This window comes from Callorhinus ursinus, unplaced genomic scaffold, assembly GCF_003265705.2.
Source record: "Callorhinus ursinus isolate GAN/ISIS: 27379988/994484 unplaced genomic scaffold, GSC_fseal_2.0 scaffold8, whole genome shotgun sequence".
Taxonomy (NCBI): domain Eukaryota; kingdom Metazoa; phylum Chordata; class Mammalia; order Carnivora; family Otariidae; genus Callorhinus; species Callorhinus ursinus.
In genome coordinates, this window is record NW_027397070.1 from 8,819,842 (window position 1) to 8,841,045 (window position 21,204).

The 21,204-nt window shown below is 39.2% G+C and overlaps 1 protein-coding gene across 6 annotated transcripts in view; it reads left to right on the plus strand.

Annotated features, from left to right (window-relative positions):
* Positions 1–21,204, plus strand: part of AP4S1 (adaptor related protein complex 4 subunit sigma 1) — a 40,904-nt gene that overhangs the window by 4,006 nt on the left and 15,694 nt on the right. For 4 of the 6 annotated variants that reach the window (XM_073895040.1, XM_073895043.1, XM_073895044.1 and 1 more), the window contains exon 2: positions 19,616–19,820. In XM_073895040.1, coding sequence (XP_073751141.1) covers positions 19,683–19,820 — 138 coding nt within the window. In that variant the 5' untranslated portion in view covers positions 19,616–19,682. Of the gene's footprint in view, positions 1–18,347; positions 18,582–18,816; positions 18,947–19,615; positions 19,821–21,204 lie in introns of those variants that run through there. The other 2 variants (XM_073895041.1, XM_073895042.1) reach the window with 2 other exon arrangements.

Here is a 21,204-nt window from a genome sequence, read left to right on the forward strand (position 1 = left end):
TTGAAGAATTCCATTTGAGCATGTCTGCACTCACTTTCACCATGGTTTTATAAATGCCAATAATGCAATCCTTGGCCATGTTCTTCACAGATCACAGCCATGTATCTGCAGCCTTGCAGCCTGTTAGAGAGGTAGGACCCATACCCCTCTTATTTGCAACTGTACCCCCAGTGTCTGTTATAGTGCAGTCTCTACAAAATGATGAATAACTGAAATTTAGACTAGAATAATAGGTATATTTTTTCTTCACCTCAATTTTTTTGTAGTATTAGTTTTTGCTGCCATTATACCAGCCATTTCAAGGTTCAGTAACCGAAACCACCCTGAGTTCTTTTTATTTTGTTTTTGTTTTTTATAATTGACTTTTTACCCTAAGTATTAAAAGAGAAAGACGCCAAGATTTTCTCCTCTGTGAGAATATTTTTTACATTATTGTCATTGTACTTTGTGTCCATGACTCCTGAGGACACTCTGCAGTGAGCTTCTAGAATCTTGTCCTTTGTATGTAATGAGCTTTCCCAGGTAGTATTATCACCTACAACTCACCTAACTGGAACTCCCTCCTGGAACCATGGCTGAGTCATTTCCTCTCTTCAGTGTACCTTTGAAACTTCCTGTTTGTTCTATCTTTTCATCAGTCCTGTTCATCGCTCCTCCTCTCCCATTGATTCTCTTAGTTTCGGTATACTGCTGATGATCTTCAAGAGTACCTGTTCACATTAAATATAAATTTAGAATTTTAGGGTTTTTTTCCCTTTCCTGTTAGCTAACTTTAGACACCTGTGTGCTTATTCTATCTGACCAAAAAGGGATTTGTCATATTTGATGTTAGTATGTTATATCAGTAGAGGTATGTTAAAGAATTCCAGGCTTTTAAATAAGTCAGGAGTAGTTAACACTAAGATGTCTTCTTCCCAGTTATTGCAATACCTGATGTACAAAGAGTTTTGACCCTGCCTTTGAGAACTGAATCACTCCCTGTAATTACTCACCTGTACATCCAGTTTTACACCTTGCTGACTATAAACCTGACATCATTCTAACAAAGAGCTCAAACTGGTTCACAAACACTGATCTAGTCATCTTTTTGCATCATGTGGAAAGGTTGCAACAGGTACAATTATCTCCATGGGGAGATGAGGAAGCTGAGATAAGAGTTCTGGGTCACCCCTCAGGCCCTTAGTAAAATAGGAAGTGGGTCCTACTCGTATCAGTGAGTGTATATGTTTATTTGGAAACACAGTCTCCCTTCACTATTCTTCCTCCTACTGTCCTATCAGTGGCTCAGTATCACTATCTCTCGTTCATTTGCACTTTTGAAGTCATTTTTAGGCAATTTGTGGGTGATTTAATCACTTGGGGAAATTTTGTAGTGTTTATGTAGTGTTTACATTTATAAATCTAGAGAACAAAGGAGGAAGATCTTTGAGAAGCCCTGGCAAAACAGCCAAAGGAGCGAACCGTGTAATGTAGATAGAACAGAAAAGGAGACAGCCTTGCCCTACACCATGGTTTAACCTGCCAACTAAGATCGGATATCTACTTCTCATTACAGCGGTTGCCTGTGGCTAAGAAAATTGTAGAAATACATGCAGGGCACTTGAACTATTCAAATAATATGTTGTGTGGAAAAGAAAAGGAAAAGGACCTTCAAAGGTTGTAGAAAAATAGGTACCAAAATCTTTAGGAAACTCAGCATACTATATAAAATTCTAGTCCAAGTTCATTCCTGAATTGTCTTCTGGGTAATATGAGTCAGAAAGCAGTATGCTTTGATAGTATTGTATAATAAATAGCTAACTCACAAAGATGTCACAATTGAAGGGGAAAAAAATTGCCTGAAGCAGAGTCCCTCCTGGACGTTGGCCAAAAGTGAACAACCAGGTCCATAAATATGAGAACCAAATGACTGGAAAATGTGACTGAATGGGAAATTGCCAAAACTTTCCTAGGTAATAATTTAACAATCTTGGAAATGTGGTTTGTCTCTTGTTAGAGCAACAGTGGAGAATGTTCAAAAGAATGATACCAGACACAGACTCTTTCCCTGGGAAATCTATGCTAGAGACTGTTCTCTGTGGAGAATGTTTTAAATTTGGCAAAAATTCACAAAAACTTGTATGGTTTTTTTTTTTTATAACAACATGTTTTTAAATGATGGTTTTGTCTTTCTATTAATAGACTTACCTGAAGAACATGAGGACTACCCCACAAAAAAAGATTGAAGAATTCTTTAGAGCATTTTAAAATAAATCCTATTCTCCTTTGCTCCTTTTGTTTCATAGGTTTTAATACAGTAATTGGATATTCTAAATCATGCTGTGCATAGACTTTTTCTATTTAACTTTTTATTTTGAAAAATTTCAATCATGGGGGCGCCTGGCTGGCTCAGTCGATAGGGCATGCAACTCTTGATCTCAGGGTTGTAAATTCGAGCCCCCTGTTGGGTGTAGGGATGACTTAAAAATAAAATCTTAAAAAAAAAATTCAATCATGCAAATATAGAAACAAAGTCTTATGAACTACACTTGTAACAGTTATCAAGATTTTGCTGTTCTGGGGCGCCTGGGTGGCTCAGTTGGTTAAGCATCTGCCTTCGGCTCAGGTCATGATCCCAGGGTCCTGGGATCGAGCCCTGAGCCCTGCATTGGGCTCCCTGCTCAGCAGGAAACTTGCTTCTCCCCCTCCTACTCCCCCTGCTTGTGTTCCCTCTCTCTCTGTGTCTCTGTCAAAAAATAAATAAAATCTTAAAAAAAAAATAAAAAAGATTTTGCTGTTCTGAGGTGCCTGGGTGGCTCAGTCGTTAAGCGTCTGCCTTCAGCTCAGGTCATGATCCCAGGGTCCTGGGATCGAGGCCCACATCGGGATCCCTGCTTGGCGGAGAGCCTGCTTCTCCCTCTCCCACTCCCCCTGCTTCTGTTCCCTCTCTCACTCTCTCTCTCTCTCAAAAAAAAAAAAAAATCTTTAAAAAAAAGATTTTGCTGTTCTTAGTTCATCTATTATACCTTTTTTCTGCAGAATTTTTTTACTATTACAAAAATGTATTTAATAAAGAAGTTTAATATGAAAATATTTACAGCCCCGAATTTCATATCATGTAAAACTGGCTTATTGGAGAGGAGACAGGTAGAAGCAATTGATTGCTGTGGTGAACAAGCCTTTGTTTATACTTGTTCCAAGGCTTAAATATGATAATACTATTTCCTCATATTACCACCTTCTTGTATTGTTCTGTTGCCCACTGACTGCCATCTCGATGCGTTCATTTATCACAAGTTTCATAAAGCTATCCAATCCCTCAAAATTCTTTGGACATGTCTGCCACCATTTAATTTCAATTACAACTTCTTGTCCCTAAATTTTTCAACTTGAGAGGGTGAGCTTTGCTCATGACATTATTTGACAAGCTCAAAGAGGCCTTGAAACAGAATTCATGGTCTCCCCCACACTCCTGTGGCAGGCCCAGTAATATTTTAAAGTAAATCCCAGACATCATATTATTTCATTGGTACACATTTCTCTTAAGTATCTGTAACAGATTAGGACTTTTTTTTTATTATGTTAATCACCATACATTACATCATTAGTTTTTGATGTAGTGTTCCATGATTCATTGTTTGCGTATAACACCCAGTGCTCCATTCAGTAGGTGCCCTCTTTAATACCCATCACCAGGCTAACCCATTCCCCCACCCCCTCCCCTCTAGAACCCTCAGTTTGTTTCTCAGAGTCCATAATCTCTCATGGTTCAGCTCCCCCTCCAACTTCCCCCCCTTCATTTTTCGTTTCCTGCTATCTTCTTTTTTTTTTAACATATAATGTATTATTTGTTTCAAAAAACATACCACAATACCAATGTCACACCTACAAAGTAAATGGTAATATTTTAATATAATCTATTCCCCAATCCATATTCGGTTTCCCCCAGTTGTCTCAAAAAAAAATTTTTTAGGAGTTGGTGACTTCAAATTAGGATCCTAACAAAATCCAGATATTTCATTTAGTTGATATGTCTTTAGGTCTTTTTTAGTTTTCCTTCCTGTCATCCCCACATTGTCATGCCATTTTGTTGAAGAGACCAGGTTATTTACCCTATAGAATTTCCCACATTTGGCTGATTGCATTTTTATGGTATTATTTAGCATATTCCCTTCTCCATATTTTCTTTAAACTAGAAGGTCCTGGATGGAACCTTTCCTTGCACTCATGGGCAAGAGAGACCCTGCCAGGCCTCCTCTCAGTTCTCACTGTGGTTCTTAGATTCACTTGTGGGGCTCTCATTTCAAGGTGGGGAGAGGGGCCCCTTCCTTTGCATGATGAGCTGGTGATTTCTGGATTCTTTGGCTCTTTTGACTCTTACAAGACCACATTTTCAAACCTCCACTTCTGCCAGCACAGCTGTGGTCATCTCGCCTTTTTTTTTTTTTTTTTTTAGTTTTTATTTATTAGAGAGAGCATGAGCCGGGGGCGGGGGGGGCTAGTTGTTGGGCAGGGGGAGAGGGACAAGCAGACTCCCCACTGAGCACGGGCTTGACTGGGGTCTCCAGCCGGGGCTCGACCCCCAGACCCCGAGATCATGACCGGAACCAAAATCAGACGCTTAGCCAACTGAGCTACCCAGGTGCCCCTGTGGTCACTCCCTTTTTTTTTTTTTTTTAAAGATTTTATTTATTTATTTGACAGAGAGAGACACAGCAAGAGAAGGAACACAAGCAGGGGGAGTGGGAGAGGGAGAGGGAGAAGCAGGCTTCCTGCCAACCAGGGAGCCCGATGCGGGGCTCGATCCCAGGACCCTGGGATCATGACCTGAGCCGAAGGCAGACGCTTAATGACTGAGCCACCCAGGCGCCCCTGTGGTCACTCCCTTTTTGTTGCTAAGTGCAGTTTGACTCTACTCATTCTAGAGTTCCGGGACCTTTTTTCACCTGGGTTTTGGTAAAGGTGTTGCCTATAGACTTGGATTTTTTTTTTCCATCCTTGCTGCTATCACCTTGCATCTCTGCGCTCTTGGCATTTTGAAGTTTAAGTTGCTTGCTATTTAACCTAAAGTTATTTATTACAACCTGATATTGAAATGGCTTTATTTGACCACTGTTAAGTATTCGAGACATTTTTGCTCTTCAAAGATTGTGAGGTGTAAATGAGTAAATTTAAGTATGAACATCCTTTGGGCAACATTTGGGCCAGCTCTTGTCTGACAACTTTAATATCCTATTTACATTTTCAGCGGGAGCTGTAACATGTTGCTACACTTTACTGTGAAATTCAGAAAAGCAAAAGGTGCTCCTGGGTAGAGGGCAGCCAAGCAGGCCACCTGAAAGGCCCCACATTTACCCTGACATTTGATCTGAAAGAGAATGATACTATATTCAGATACGTGTCTGCAAACTTGCCTTGGACAGCATTTTCTGGGTATGCTTTATTTATTGGAAGTGGAAAGGGAGATTAGCTGAACTCACTAAGAGGGCAAATCAGGCGTAGGAATTTTGGAAGTTTAGGTCCAATTACAAACGTTAAGCATGCTGTCGCAAATGTAGTAATATGAGTTTTACTGTCCTAAATTTTCGCATGATCTGATTGAGTCATTTTGGAGGCATTTAGGCTCCATGTTGAGATCGACTAAAAAGTAAATAATCTCCTAGAATTGCATCTTTTGTAACATGCTCCAGGGTCAGACTGAAACTGTCAGAATATGCATATTAGCCAGTAAAAGCTTTTCCACAGAGGGTACAACTGGCCCCAGCTAGATTTACACTAGTGAATGGGGAGTGGAATTGTGTATCCCTGGTCATATAACGGCCATCACTGCAATACTGGAGTCTTGAGGCAAACCTGGAGGGAAAGAGGCTCTCTAGCATCGGGTCCTTCCTCCATCATTTTACTGGGTGACCTTTGGCAAGTGACTATTCACATCTATAAGTGAGGATAAAAACAGTCTCCAACTCAGAGCTATTATGAGGATTAAATGAATGTAGGTAAAATGTTCAGAACAGCACCTGGCTGTCTAGTTAGTACTGTGTTAGTGCTTTCTACTGTTACTATCTCTCTTCATGAGTTGCTGTCGGGTCACGTTCACACATCATATTCCAAAGAGCAAATACTGCCTCTCGGGATACAGCCGAGAAGGTCTTTCACGACCACCATCAAATATCGGGAGTATTAATTACTCATTTGAATTAACATTCATGGTGGTAGTGTCACTAACAAAAAAAAATAGATCCTGTTGGGTAAGTTAGTTGATCCCCAGACTGAAGTTTAATGCAGTAATTTTTGTGTTTCATTGCTTCTTCTCTTTAGGGTGATGATCTGCAAAAAGAATTTGTTATTGGAGCTGTAATTTTCCAAGTGATATCTTCAGACCCTGAAAATACTGATGTAGCTTTTGCTATGCTTGATTTTAACTCAGGACATACTTTATTTCATTAAGAAGCTCTTAAAATAAGAACTTCAATACATTGCTGTAGTTTCATAGTATGATTTTCTTGAATATTTTTTAAGAAAAAATTAATAGTAATTAATTTTTCCTTAAGTAATATGAGCATTAGAGTTAAAAAAAAACTTCGCAATATTGAAACAAACTAGTTGCAGATAAATTATGGAATGATTATTTTATAGAAACATTTTCCATAATTCCAGTATTGTATTTAAATTCAATTTATAGTCAACTTTTCAGAGATATTTTTCGTAAAGTGAGATTCTTTTGCATCCCAGTGATGTTTGTTTGTTCCTTCTTTGACACAAAAAAATAGGAACCATCCACAAATCAAATTTTAATTCCAAATTGCTTTACTTTGATTTGAATTTAAAACTTCTAACATTGCACTTGACACTTTAAGAGCACTCACAGGCCTGTCATTCAAATCCTAATGTGATGTTATTAGATGACTGCTCTTCAGAAGGACAAACATAGAAGAAAAATCTGTCTTTGTATGGCTTTCACAGTTTTCCTTGGAAATCAGATGCCCAGCAAAAATTAACAAGATCTGTCTAACTGGGGCACCTGTGTGGCTCAGTCGTTAGGCGTCTGCCTTCGGCTAGAGTCATGGGATCGAGCCCCACATTGGGCTCCCTGCTCAGCGGGAAGCCTGCTTCTCCATCTCCCACTCCCCCTGCTTGTGTTCCTGCTCTCGCTGTGTCTGTCTCTGTCAAATAAATAAAACCTTAAAAAAAAAAAAAGAGTAGTTTCCTGAAATAAAAGCATATCTGTAAAAAAAAAAAAAAAACACCTCTGTCTAACTTAAGAAATACAGAAGTTAAATTTATGAGAGTCCAGAATATCTGGTTTGAAATATTTCCCATTTGAGTGGGGAAACTTGACTGACCATTTTATAGGAATGGGGAGTAATATATAGTACTCCTCCTTATCTTCTGGAGTTCCTCCTTATTGACACATTGTAACATCAGAATAGCAAGTTCTGGGAGCATCCCAGCTATGAGACTGCTAGATCTCTGCTCCCCACTCTCTCTCCTCTAAAACTAAGATATTAGATGTCTTTGTTAGCCCAAAAATTCGATGAAGATTCTTAGTCAGTAAGCACAAGTATTTAATTTGTGTGGCTAATTTTAACCAAACAATTAAGAGTAAGAATACCCACACAGTGGTGTTTTCTTCACTATTTCTAGCCCATGCCCGTGTTTTGTCAAAGTAAAATAGTACCCTATTTTAATGTTATTTTAAATTTCAAAATAAATTATCGTTGATGTAAAACCCAATAGAAGAAAGATAATTTGAGAAGAAAATCTTTGTTTTGATTTCAAAAGATACGTATTGTTATCTCCATTGGTGGTAATGGGAAGGTTGAGTCCCATTATTTACCCCAAAGCAGCTTTTCTATCCAAAGTGGAGGGTAAGATATCAACAGCAACAATAACAGGTTTGTGTGAACTCCAGCCATTAATTTGTACACACCTCCTACCACCACCAGCCCTGATAGTCAGTACCTCTCTGGCAGATGACTGATGGAGAATCTATCAGTCCCCCACTACACACACACACACACACACACACACACAGATGACTAATGAATAAAAATAAAACAAGTGCTTTCAGACAATGTAATGGTCTATTTATAGTATATAAATTCTTCATCCTCAGTTTTTGAAGTATGACTTTTCTCCCCCTGCCTGAATCATGATGCTGTAAAGACCTTAAAAATTCTTCAGTTCACCCCCTGATTTAGGATAGGAAGTCTGATATCTGAACATCTCCAAAAATGCAATATCTACCCTTTTCAGTAAAACTTCCGGCTTCTCTCTGATTTATTTCTATGTTTTAAAGTTACAAATAACCACACTTAATATGAATTTACATTGTATCTTGGACCAGAATTTGATGAGTTTTTTTTTTAATTTTTGTAATTGAAGTATAGTTGACATACAATGTTACATTAGTGTTAAGTGTACAACATAGTGATTCTACAATCCTATATACATTACTCAGTGTGTACTGTGGTAAGTATAGTTGATGAGATTTTTTGATCAATTTACCAAAATGGCTTTAGGTCAAGATTTTAGAGTCATGTGAAGCTTTGGAAATCTTTCAGATATATTCCTAGAAAAATGACAGACCACAGTATTAAGATTTATTCTTAAAGTACTTTTCTACAGAAATAGGAACTTCAGGATTTCCACAGATCCTGAACTTGATTGAAATTTAACATTTTATTATTTTTTTAAAAGATTTTATTTTTAAGTAATCTCAACACCCAATGTAGGGCTCGATCTCACAACCCTGAGATCACCACCTGAGCTGAAACCATGAGTGGAGGCTTAACTGCACCACCCAGGCTCCCCCAAAAAGAAGATTTTCATCATCCCAAAAAGAAATCTCATCCCCATTTTCCCCTAAACCTCTCCTGGCCCTAATTACATTATACCTGGCCCACTGATATACTTTCTATCTATATAGATTTGTCTTTTCTGGATGTTTCAGATTAGTGGAATCATACAATAGGTAGTATTTTGCATCTGGCTTCTTTCACTTAATGTTTTCAAGTTTCATCCATTTCATAGCATGTAGGAGTATTTTACTCCCTTTTATTGCTGGGTAGTTTTCCATTGTATGTAGATCCACCACATTTTGTTCATCCATTCATCAGCTGGTGGACATTTGGGTTATTTCCACTTTTTTGGTTATTATGAATAATGTTTCTATGAACATTCATGTACAAGTCTTTGTGGACATGGTTTCGTTTCTCTTGGGCTTATACTTAAAAGTAGAATGGCTGGGGCACCTGGGTGGCTCAGTCAGTTAAGCGTCTGCCTTCAGCTCATGTCATGATCTAAGGGTCATGGGATTGAGTCCCGTGTCGGGCTCTCTGCTCTGCGGAGAGCCTGTTTCTCCCTCTCCCTCTGCTGCTCCCCCTGCTCTTCTCTCTCTCTCTGTCAAATAAATAAATAAAATTTTTAAAAGAAGTAGAATGGCTGGATAATATGGTAAATTTGTGTAAATTTTTAAGAAACTGCCAAATTATTTTCCAGAGTGACAGCATTTACTCCCACCAACACTGCGTGGGGGTTCCAGTGTCTCCACATCCCCGCCAGCACTTGTTATTTTCTCCCTTTAAAAAAAAAAAAAAAGATTTATTTATTTGAGAGAGAGAGAGCATGAGCGGGAGGGGAGAGGGAGAAAGAGTGAGAACCCCAAGCAGACCCCACACCCAGCACAGAGCCTGATGCCAGGCTCGATCCCACTGAACACGATTATGACCTGAGCTGAAATCAAGAGTGGCACACTTAACTGACTGAACTCAGGGTCATGGGTTCAAGCCCCACGCTGGGCATGGAGCCTACTTAAAATAAAATTTTTTAATAAAATTAAAAGTTTTATAGTTTTATCTCTTATATGTAGGTCTGTGATCTATTTTGAGTTAATTTTTGTGTATGATGTAACATGCATTGTTGTAATTTCTTGAGGTTAAATGAAATATTCTAGTGAGCTATAGTAAATTCTTGACAAAAGAATGGCTCTCTGCTTCCTGGAAATATCATTGTATTCCAATATATGTACAACTTTGAGAGAGACCAGCTGAGGCCATGAGGGATGGGGCTGCCACCTAGCCAGCCAGATCACCTGAACGAACCTGAGGATCTGTGGGGTGACATGTCAGGACAGCTTGCCCTCTCATCCAGCATTCTATGGATTAAGATCCATGACCAAATGAAAGAAATTATCCATAATAGTTGTGTTTCTGTTTACTCTGTTGCCTTGCTGTCTTGTACCTAGGAAGCAGTCAACTCATGTTATTTTGTCTGACTTGATATTGAGAAGGGTGAACTTCCTGACCTTGTAGGTATATACTTTAATGGGTCTTTTAATACTCTGCCACTCCATGTATGGTTCCTGCTCCAGACCTACTGAATCAGATTCTATATTTTCCTAAGTTCCCCAAGCGATTTGTGTGCTCATTAAGTCTGATAAGCTCTGGTCTAGAGCAGAGCAAACTATAGCCTGCAGACTAAATCCAGTTGCTGACTGCTTTCATAAATAAAGTTTTCTTGGAACACAGCTACACCCATTTCTTTATATATTATTTATACCGTATGGGCTGCTTTCATTCTGCAGGGGCAGAGTGACTAGTTGAGAAAGAGACCATATGGCCCTCAGAGCCTAAAATACTACCTGGCTTTTATAGAAAAAGCTTTTCTGAATCCTGAACTAGGGAAAAAGAGGGAAAGTTCCCAAACGGTGATGTGTTTGAAGGATTACTGGGAGTTCAGCGGTTATCCAGGTCAGAACAGATCCTGACTGGGGCGCCTGGGTGGCTCAGTCGTTAAGCGTCTGCCTTCAGCTCAGGTCATGATCCCAGGGTCCTGGGATCGAGCCCCACATTGGGCTCCCTGCTCGGCCGGGAGCCTGCTTCTCCCTCTCTCACTCCCCCTGCTCGTGTTCCCTCTCTAGCTTTCTCTCTCTCTGTCAAATAAATAAATAAAATATTAAAAAAAAAAGAACAGAGCCTGACCAAAGGGTATAGTAAGCTATTTATAGAATGTATACATTGATACACACCCACCCCTCATCAATTAAAATTAATATGCTTCTTAACTAAATGAAAATAAGAAAGCCTGAAGTGTAATTGTTGGGAATGTTAATAAAAATGAACCTCATACCTAAACATCTATAATATACTGATAAAAAACTTCAATATTTAAGCAATATAACCAAATATAACTAATATAACCAATATGACATAGACTTATATACTCAGACACACCAATAAACAAACCCTCTTCACTTTAATACAAGTACTTATAACTCTCTCCTTTTTTATCTTAAAGTTTTTTATTTAAGTAATCTCTACGCCCAATGTGGGGCTTGAACTCATGACCCAGAGATCAAGAGTCACATTCTTTTCCAACTGAGCCAACCAGGAGCGGCTCTCTCCTTTTTTTAAAAATAAACTTTTTATTTGGAATAATTTTAGATTTATAAAAGAATTGCAAAGATTGTATAGAGAATTTCTGAATATCTTCACCCATCTCCCCTAATGTCATTTCATATCACCGTGGTACATTTATCAAATCTAAAAAAAACCCAACATGGGTAGCATTATTATTAACTAAACTCAGACTATTCTCATGTTTCACCAAAAAAAATTTTTTTAAGATTTTATTTATTTGAGAAAGAGAGCGAGAGTGAGAGAGAGAGAGTACACACACAGAGGGAGAGGAAGAAGCAGACTCCCTGCTGAGCAGAGAGCCCAACACTGGGCTCCATCGAGGGACCCTGGGATCATGACCTGAGCCAAAGGCCATTGCTTAAGCCACTGAACGACCCAGGCGCCCCTCACCAAAAATTTTTTAAGTTTATTTATTTTTAAGTAATCTCTACACCCAAAGTGGGGCTCGAACTCACAACCCCAAGATCAAGAGTTGCATTTTCTTCCAACTGAGCCAGCCAAGCGCCCCTTGCCCATTTTTTATTAATGTCCTTTCTGTGTTCAGGATCCCCTTCAGGATACCACATTGCAAGTAGTCACCATTATCTCCTTAATCTCCTCTGATATCTGATAGTTTCTCACACTTCCCTGTTTTTCATGATCTTGACAGTTTTGGGAAATACAGGTCGGATATTTTTTAGAATGTCCCTTCATTTGTTTTGGTGTGTGTGTTTTTTTTTTTCCTACTGTATTTTCATGATTAGAATGGGGCTGTGGTTTTAAGGAAGAATACCACAGAGATGAAGTACTTTTCTCATCCCCTCATGACAGGACTGATGATGTTAGCCTTCATCACTTGGGTAAGGTGGTGTGTGCCAGGTGTCTCTACTGCGAGGATACCATTTCCTGTTTCCACATGCCGCCCTTTGGAAGTGAATCACTAAGTGCAACTCACCCTCCAGTGAATGGGCGGGAGAATTTAAGCTCCACCTCCTGGAGGAGAGCCTCTCAACAGATACACAGGTATCTCCTATTGAAAGCCTTTCACTTTCATGAAAGACCTACTTAGTACCCATTTTCATTAACTGAAAGAAATCCAGAGAGGATTTTCACTTTTACTGAGAAAAGGCAAAAAGCAAAAATAGCGTTGAGCATTTGTTTTGAAGTGAGCAGTCACGGGGCTGCATGCACCCGGGGCAGCCAGAGGGACCCTACCGAGCTCCTTCCCCGGTACCTGCACTCAGCATGTCAGCATCAAGCTGGCACAGCTTTGAACTGTGTCCCTGAGCGTCTGTGCTGTCTCTCCATTTATTTTGTACATCCCTTAGCAAGATGTGTCCTAAGGCATCAGAAAAGCCTAAGAGAGGTTATTTTTTGTGTCTGGGAATGCTGAAAAGTTTTCCCCATATAAATTAATAGTAATCGCTTCTTTGCTTTATTGCCATTTTGGCTTAGTAAAGGTTTCCCAGGAACAGTCTACTTTCAGACAGTAGGGGAAACCTGTTCCTGGGATCCTTCTGTCCTGGTTATTTATTTTTTCAATCATGTATTTAAATCAGTGCTACTAATGTATACTTATTTTATTTTTTTAAAAAGATTTTATTTATTTATTTGAGAGAGAATGAGAGATAGAGAGCACGAGAGGGAAGAGGGTTAGAGGGAGAAGCAGACTCCCCGCCGAGCGGGGAGCCCGATGCGGGACTCGATCCGGGACTCCAGGATCATGACCTGAGCGGAAGGCAGTCGCTTAACCAACTGAGCCACCCAGGCGCCCCGTATACTTATTTTATACTTTGGGTAATAATCTGATACTATGTTATCTGTTGTCCAAATTGTTCCAGCTTTGGCCACTGGGAGCTCTTCCAGATTGTCTGGTCTTTTTTTTTTAACAGGCTTTATTGAGATATAATTCACCTATTTAAAGGGTACAATTCAGTGGCTTTTATATACTCGCATTTGTTCAACCATCATCACAACCCTATACCTCTTAGACCTCCCATCCCAAACCCCCATCCCCTGGCAACCCTTAATCTATTTACTTTCTCTATAGATTTCCCCATTCTGGACATTTCATATAAATGGAGTCATATAATATATTGTCCTTGTGACTGGCTTCTTTCAGTTAGCATGATGTTTTCAAGGTACATCTTTCTAATCTATTTTTGTTTTTTTGCTTGTTTTATTTTTTGTTTTTGTATGATTTCTGTCTAGTCTCTATAATCTTTATTCAGATCTTGCTTCTACATAATTGTAATCCATGTGGGTATAGAATTTGGTATTCTGATTTGGTGACATTATTGTATCTACATTTTCCCATTTTTCTTCTAGTCTGCATATTTATTTTCTTTTTTTAATTTTTGTTTAAATTCAATTAACATATAATGTATTATTGGTTTCAGAGGTAGAGGTCAGTGATTCATCAGTCTTATATAATACCCAGTGCTCATTACATCATGTGCCCTCCTTAATGTCCAACACCCAGTTACCCCCCCCACCCCCCCCTCCAGCAGCCCTCAGTTTGTTTCCTATGCCTAAGGGCGCCTGGGTGGCTCAGTTGGTTAAGCAACTGCCTTCGGCTCAGGTCATGATCCTGGAGTCTCGGGATCGAGTCCCACATCGGGCTCCCTGCTCAGCGGGGAGTCTGCTTCTCCCTCTGACCCTCCTCACTCTTATGTGCTGTCTCTCTCATTCTCTGTCTTTCAAATAAATAAATAAATAAATCTTTTTTTAAAAAAAGAGCCTCTTATGGTCTATTGAATATTTATTTTAATGTTAAAAAATATCAAGTTGGTGTTCATTTAACACTTGGTTCTCAGTTTATAATATCTGAGCTTGTTTCATTTTTTCACTATTATAAATAATGTTACTATAAATATTTTCATGCCTGTGGATTTAAAATTATACCTTAGGATAGATTCCCAAGACAGAAATGGTTGAGTTAAATGGTAGAACAATTTTCATGATTTTTTTGGTTAAATTCTATCAAGTCTACACTGTAGAATATTTGTAACAATTTAAGGGACCACTCACAATGTATACATATACCTGTCTGTTTCCTTATAATCTTATCAGCATTCCTTTCTAGTTTAATACACAATAAGAGAGGAAATGAAAGTAGTCAGTGTGTTAAATGTTTTACAAGAATTACATCATTTACCTCATTTAATCTTCCCCTGCCACTCTAAGGTAGTTAACGGAGCAAGGGCTGGATGCCAAAGGCTTCCAGGGTCACAGCCAGAGGGCAAATACCAAAGGTCAAGTCCTGGAACATTGCAGAAATCCAAGCCAGGCCACTAAGAACTAAGGCCAGAGAAAGAATGGGAGCCAAGGCCCTGGATCAAGGGGACAAAAACCAGGAAAGTCTGAACTAGACTGAGTCAACAGGAAACGCTCCTGATGAATTCCAAAACACATCACTTCAGTGCCCTTTTATAGGATCCAGCCAGGGCTTTGTGAGTGCACCTGGTTCATTCAAAGGTACCAGAAGAGAATAAACACCAGGCTAGTCACTTGGCATTTTAGAGTTGATCACATTTAGGTTTAAAAAATAAAGTTGCTACAAATGCATGCATATTTACGTGTAAATGTATAGAAAGTCTAGAAGAATATGCACTAAACTTAAAAACATTGGTTTTACCTTTGAGAAGACTGACAGGCTTTGGGGCAGGAGTTGGGGTACCAGGGTACTTTATGGGTCGGCTTTGTTTGAATACTGATGTGATTTTTTTAAAAGATTTTATTTATTTATTTTGACAGAGGGAAAGAGACAGCGAGAGAGGGAACACAAGCAGGGGGAGTGGGAAAGGGAGAAGCAGGCTTCCCGCAGAGCAGGGGAGCCCGACGTGGGGCTCGATCCCAGAACCCTGGAATCATGACCGGAGCCGAAGGCAGACACTTAACGACTGAGCCACCCAGATGCCCCGTGATGTGATTTTTTTAAGGAAAAATTATCACTTTAAAAAAGTCTTCATTATTTCATTCGTTCAACAAACACTTATTGGATATTCTCTTACACTAGGCACTGTGCAAAGATCTGAAATAAGATAGGAACCCTACTCACAAGTTCATGTTCTAATATAGTGTTTTTCAAACTCTGGGCCACAGTTCTTTAGTGGTTTCTGAAATTAAAAATCATTGGATCATATTGTATTATAACCTAAGGTATAAAATAAAATATCCATGAGTCCCTACTGATAGAAATAAGTGATTGAGTAAATAAATAATAGGGTACAGTAGACAGATCACCTGCACAGTAGAATTCCAAATAATTTACATAGGTACTTCTCCCTCAAGGAGATGGAACATAACTTCCCACCCCTTAAATGTGGGCTACATATAATGACTTCCCTCTAAAGAGTATGGTATAAAAAGGGGAAGGATAACTTTACGGTACAGAAACCTAACAAAAACTGTCTCAGCCAGATGATCAAGTTCAGTTTCAACAGTGATATATCATGTTGATAGTATGTGCCTTTTGTGTGTTGGGGCTCAGTCCGTTAAGCATCTGCTTTCGGCTCAGGATCCTGGGATCAAGCCCCGCGTTGGGTTCCCCGTTCAGCAGGGAGTCTGCTTCTCTTTCTTCCTCTGCACCCCCGCCCTCACCGCTCGTACTTGTGTGCTCTCTCTCAAATAAATAAAATCTTAAAAAAAGAAAAGAAAAATCCATATATCTATGTAACCCAAACACCTCACAACTACATTTTTTATAAAATGTCACAAAAATCACCAGAGTACAATACACACAGTATGGGTAGGTATTGTTTGGTGATCATCATATATAACTGAATCAGATATATATGTACCTGAATGCTGGGTCACAATAAAATTGTCACAATAAAGTAAAAATCACTGGTCTTGTAGGAGAGCTTAGTATGTAATCAAATAATGATTACATAGGGTGACAAGTTTTGTAAGATACAGTAATGGGTTCAAAGAAGGATAGCTAGCGGGGTGCCTGGGTAGCTCAGATGACCTGAGCTGAAGGCAGTCGCCTAACCAACTGAGCCACCCAGGCGCCCAATAAATAAAATATTTTTTAAAAAAGAAAGGATAGTAGCTAGCTCTTTATGATTAGCAATAAGGGACTGGGATAGGCAGACTTCACTGAAGAAAAAGTGATATATTATCATAATGATTTTCACCAGTACTTGTGTAGCCCTCACTATGTGCCAACTGCCAAACCCAGTTCTAAGAACATTACATATACTAACTCCTCTAATCCTTACAACCCAGAAGGTAAGTACTATCTATTATTATTCCCATTGTACCTTTGACTGAGTACTAAAAGTTAAGTAACTTGCCAAGGATCACAAAATTAACAGTCAAGCCCCAGTTCATGCTTTTGACTATTATACTGTTATAAGGACTTTATGTTTCCCTGGAGGAAATTTGCTTTTTAACTTGGAGGATTTTATTTCAATCAATTTTATGGGGCCAAAAATGTGTTTGTCTAATATTACGTGTGTGTGTCTTACAGTAATCTGATTCTGAGGTACATAAAAAGCCTTTAGAGCTAGAAAGGATATTCGTCATCATCAAATACCACTTTGATTGCTAGAAACTTCATACTCTACTGTTTTCATGCGTTGTATTGTTTGGTATTTTCCAAATTAAATGTTCAGCAGCATTAGAGAATATTGACTTGATCGTTCCCAAAGCTACCTGAAGTTGATGCTTGGTAAGCTTAAATGAACATCTGATGACACTAATACACTGAGTGAGGCAAAGAGGCAATGTGATAAATTAAAGACAGCATCAGATTATGAGTCAGGGGGCCAGAATCCAAGACTTCACTCTACATCTCAGATTATCCATTTTTCCATCTGCAAAATGAAGGGAGTGCACATCAGGGATGACAGATATACAGTGCATATGTTGCCACACCCTGCTTCCTAACCTGCACCTGACATACTAATCGTTCATAGCATCCATTTGAATCTGAACGGTTCCAGAATCCTTCCCAACACGGTGCTCAAAGCAGCAAATACAGTTAGTCACAGTTGGCACCCAAGTTAAAATCTATTTGTCATCTTTGGATGACAGTTTCAGAATACACCATCAGAAATATGAAAACTATACCCAATTCAGTATGCATTTCAATTGTTCTAAGTCTCTCTTTTCTCTAGGCATTTAGTTTGTATCACATAGGGTCCTGGGACATTGATCTGCTCATATTCTACTATGACTATACCAAACTCCCTCATCTTGGCCTTTGGGCATCCTGGCATCCTTTGTGTAAGGCTTTCCCCAGTGAAATTTCCCTTCTTTTTCTGTCCTTGATTCACACAGTCTCTTGGGTGTGGAGTCCTTCAGGTCCTGGCAATCAAAACATCTTCCCCAGCCTTGTGTGTCCTTGAATGCAAAGAGTTTTGTAAACAAAGGAAGTTCATACCTGCTCCCTGGCCACTCCCAGCACTTGTCTAGGCATATTCTTTCCTTATTACCCTACCTCAGTTTCATAATTATTTGATTTCTCTCCTCCCTGATGATTAGTAACCAGGATTGGTGCTTAAAGCATTCATCTTCTGTTCTCAAACATGTACTTGTCTCTGAGTCTCTACATTGTATATTTCGGCTTTGTGTATTTTATAATAGAGTTTACAATTTTACTTGTCCACTTTATTACCACTGTGTAATCCTACAGTTACAAATTGTGTAATTGTTTATGAGCATGCAAAACAAAGATGATGTATTTGAGCCTTTATAGATGCCTTCAGCTACTATTTTCAAGGCTTGCATCCTAATGAGTATCAATTCAACATGCCCTTGTTTGTCATCCTTGCTCCTGAAGTCAGTGGGAAGGAATGCTGTGCTTGTTAAGGTGGAAACCAATTTGATCCGTTGGTGTAACATCTCAATGGGATCATTTTACATCTCATTTTACCGTAAACTTAATGCAGCCAGGGCATTTAAAGGCAAAGGTTTGGCCATGAATACCTTTGAGACAATATCTTTTTCTTTTTTTTAAAGATTTATTCATTTGAGAGAGAGGGAGAGAGAGCGAGGAGTAGGAGGGGCAGAGGGAAAAGGAGACAAGCCGGCTCCCCTCTGAGCAGCGAACACCGACAGGGCTCGATCCCAGGACCCTGAGATCATGACCTGAGCCGAAACCAGGAGTCGGACACTCAACCGACTGAGCCACCCAGGCGCCCAAGACAGTATCTCTTTCTTCTAGCTGGCAGTTGGAATCCAGAGTATAAGATTGTAATTTCTAACTTTTGTGAAGATCGTTTTAAAATATCTTTGCTAAAAGGGAATAAAAGAATGGATGGTAACTTAATTTACTGGTCTCCAGCCATAATTTACTGGCAGTAATTTGTAAGGAGAATAAAAGCAGCACTTAATACCAAATGACTAAACAGAGTATGTTGCAATCCCACCTACAGTAGTGAGCTTATCTTCCTGGAAAAGGGAGTGAATGACCACAGGCCTCCCCCATGGCACAGCTGCCCTGTCCCCGGCTGAGCTGGTCTACATAACATCCTGTCCTGTGCCCTGGATGATCACGGCGGCCCAGGCTTTACCAGCCTGGGCCTGGCTCTTTCCAGCTCTTCATGTTTGGAATTATTGTGAGATAACCACCTGTCTGATACGGTTTAGGAAATAAGAGATGAACTGGGAGGGCAAAGAATAATACAAAATGTAGTCCAAGAATTATCCCATAATCTGTTGCAACATTTCTGTAAAATTATTCCATATTTTAAAAGTTCATTTAAGAGGGGTTCCTGGGTGGCTCAGTTGGTTAATCGTCTGCCTTCAGCCCAGGTCTTGATCCCAGGATCATGAGTTCAAGCCCCACATTAGGCTCTGTGCTGGGCATGGAGCCTACTTTAAAAAAAAAGTTTTGGAAGATAACTAATGAAAATTTATGTTTAGTTTTTTTTTATAGATTTGATTTGCTTATTTGACAGAGGGAGAGAGAGAGAGAGCATAAGCAGGGGGAGTGGCAGGCAGAGGGAGAAGGAGAAGCAGGCTTCCCGCTGAGTAGGGAGCCCCACATGGGGCTCGATCCCAGGACCCTGGGATCATGACCTGAGCTGAAGGCAGACACTTAACCGACTGAGCCACCCAGGCATCCCAATGTTTAGTTATTTATTAAAACCTCATTTAATTCATAGGAGTGAAGACCAGTATTATCAGATCACATTTTATTTACTTCTGGTTCATCTATAGAACACATCTAATATTATTCTTTGAGATGTTTGATTTTAGTTTTTTGTTGTTCTTTCATCCTTCAGGTTCTCATCACAGGCACCCTTTGACATAACTTTTGAACTATCTGGAAAAATATTGCCCAGAAAAAAAATGATAAAATTTTTCCTCATGGTGAATAAACAAGGACAGACCCGACTTGCTAAATACTATGAACATGTGGAGATCAATAAGCGTACAGTTCTGGAAACGGAAGTCATAAAGAGCTGTCTCTCCCGATCCAATGAACAAGTAAGTTTCTGGTTCTCTCTTTTATCTCCTCATTCAACTAGGCAGTGGCAGATCTGTTACTACTGAGTCTCAAGGGCCATCAAGTTCTTTGAACTACATTCTTTCAACAGCTATTAGGGAAAATAACAAATGAAGTGAATGAAGACTGAAGCATAGCTCGCTCGCTTTATATCCCCTTAAGGAAAATACCAACAAGGAAAACCAGGAAAAGCCTTGAGTTCTTATTTAGGTCAGCATATTTGTTCTCAAATTTATTCCAGCTAATAGACATACCTTCTTTTTTTGTCCATATGAATTTAGCCTGTACAACTCTTAGGGGTGCCCGCAGCAGGTGGCTCGCTTTAAGCCAAGAGATTAAGGTCAGATGATTGGTATAGAGGTGAACACTGGAGACCCACTTTGTGCCAGAGAATACTAGCATGATTCTCATGTAGAGCATAGTTTTTTTTCTGCTTATCATTTTTGTAAACTTAACACCAATATAATCCTAGAACTAGTGATTTAAAAAACAAAACAAATTTTATTTGAACTTGTCTTGTTTTATGATGTAGATGGGGTAAGCAGAAGTTAAAAATTCATATGACACAACAAATCTACACATTCTGTCAAAATTGAGGTTAAACAAAATCATTAAAATCATAACAAATAAGAATTTTAGGAACTGAGTCTATTTTTTACAAAGAGGTTTAATTGGAGAATTACTTAATCAGGGTTCTAAACTTTGAGTCTATTGGAGATCACTGAACAAACTGCAGCAAAATCAGAACGATTGTTTAAATCACCCATTAATTTTGCCAGTTCTCCATTTCACAGCATATGTAGAAAGGCTGTGGGAACCACTGCTAGGTCTTAAAATATTAAAGTACACCCGTGCTCAGAAGTTACATGTTGGAACTATGTTTCCCTTGGCTTCTAAATTGATTTTCCAGTCTCAACATCTCAGAGTCCTCTTTGAATTACTACTTTGGCCTGCCATGGCACACATTGCTTCATGTAGTTGTCAAAGGGAAACAGGAACTATTAAAGGGCTGTGTTAATAGTCACATACTTTAAATAAAGATAACCTCCAGAAGTGTTCTTCTTGAATCTTTCTGCAGAAGGCAGGCACTGCACAGTTTCAAACACCATCTTCACGATACGTTACCCTTTGAAATATATGCTTTGGAACAAATATATTACTAGATATTTTTGAAGCATTCTGAATTCTTTTTTTTAAAGATTTTATTTATTGAGAGAGAGAAAGCGAAAGAGAGAGAGCATGAGCTGAGGGGGAGGGGCAGGCAGAGGGGAGGGAGAGGGAGAAGCAGACTCCCCACTGAGCAGGGAGCTTTTTTTTTTTATAAATGCATTTTTCTTTTTTTTAACGATTTGTATTCATTTGTCA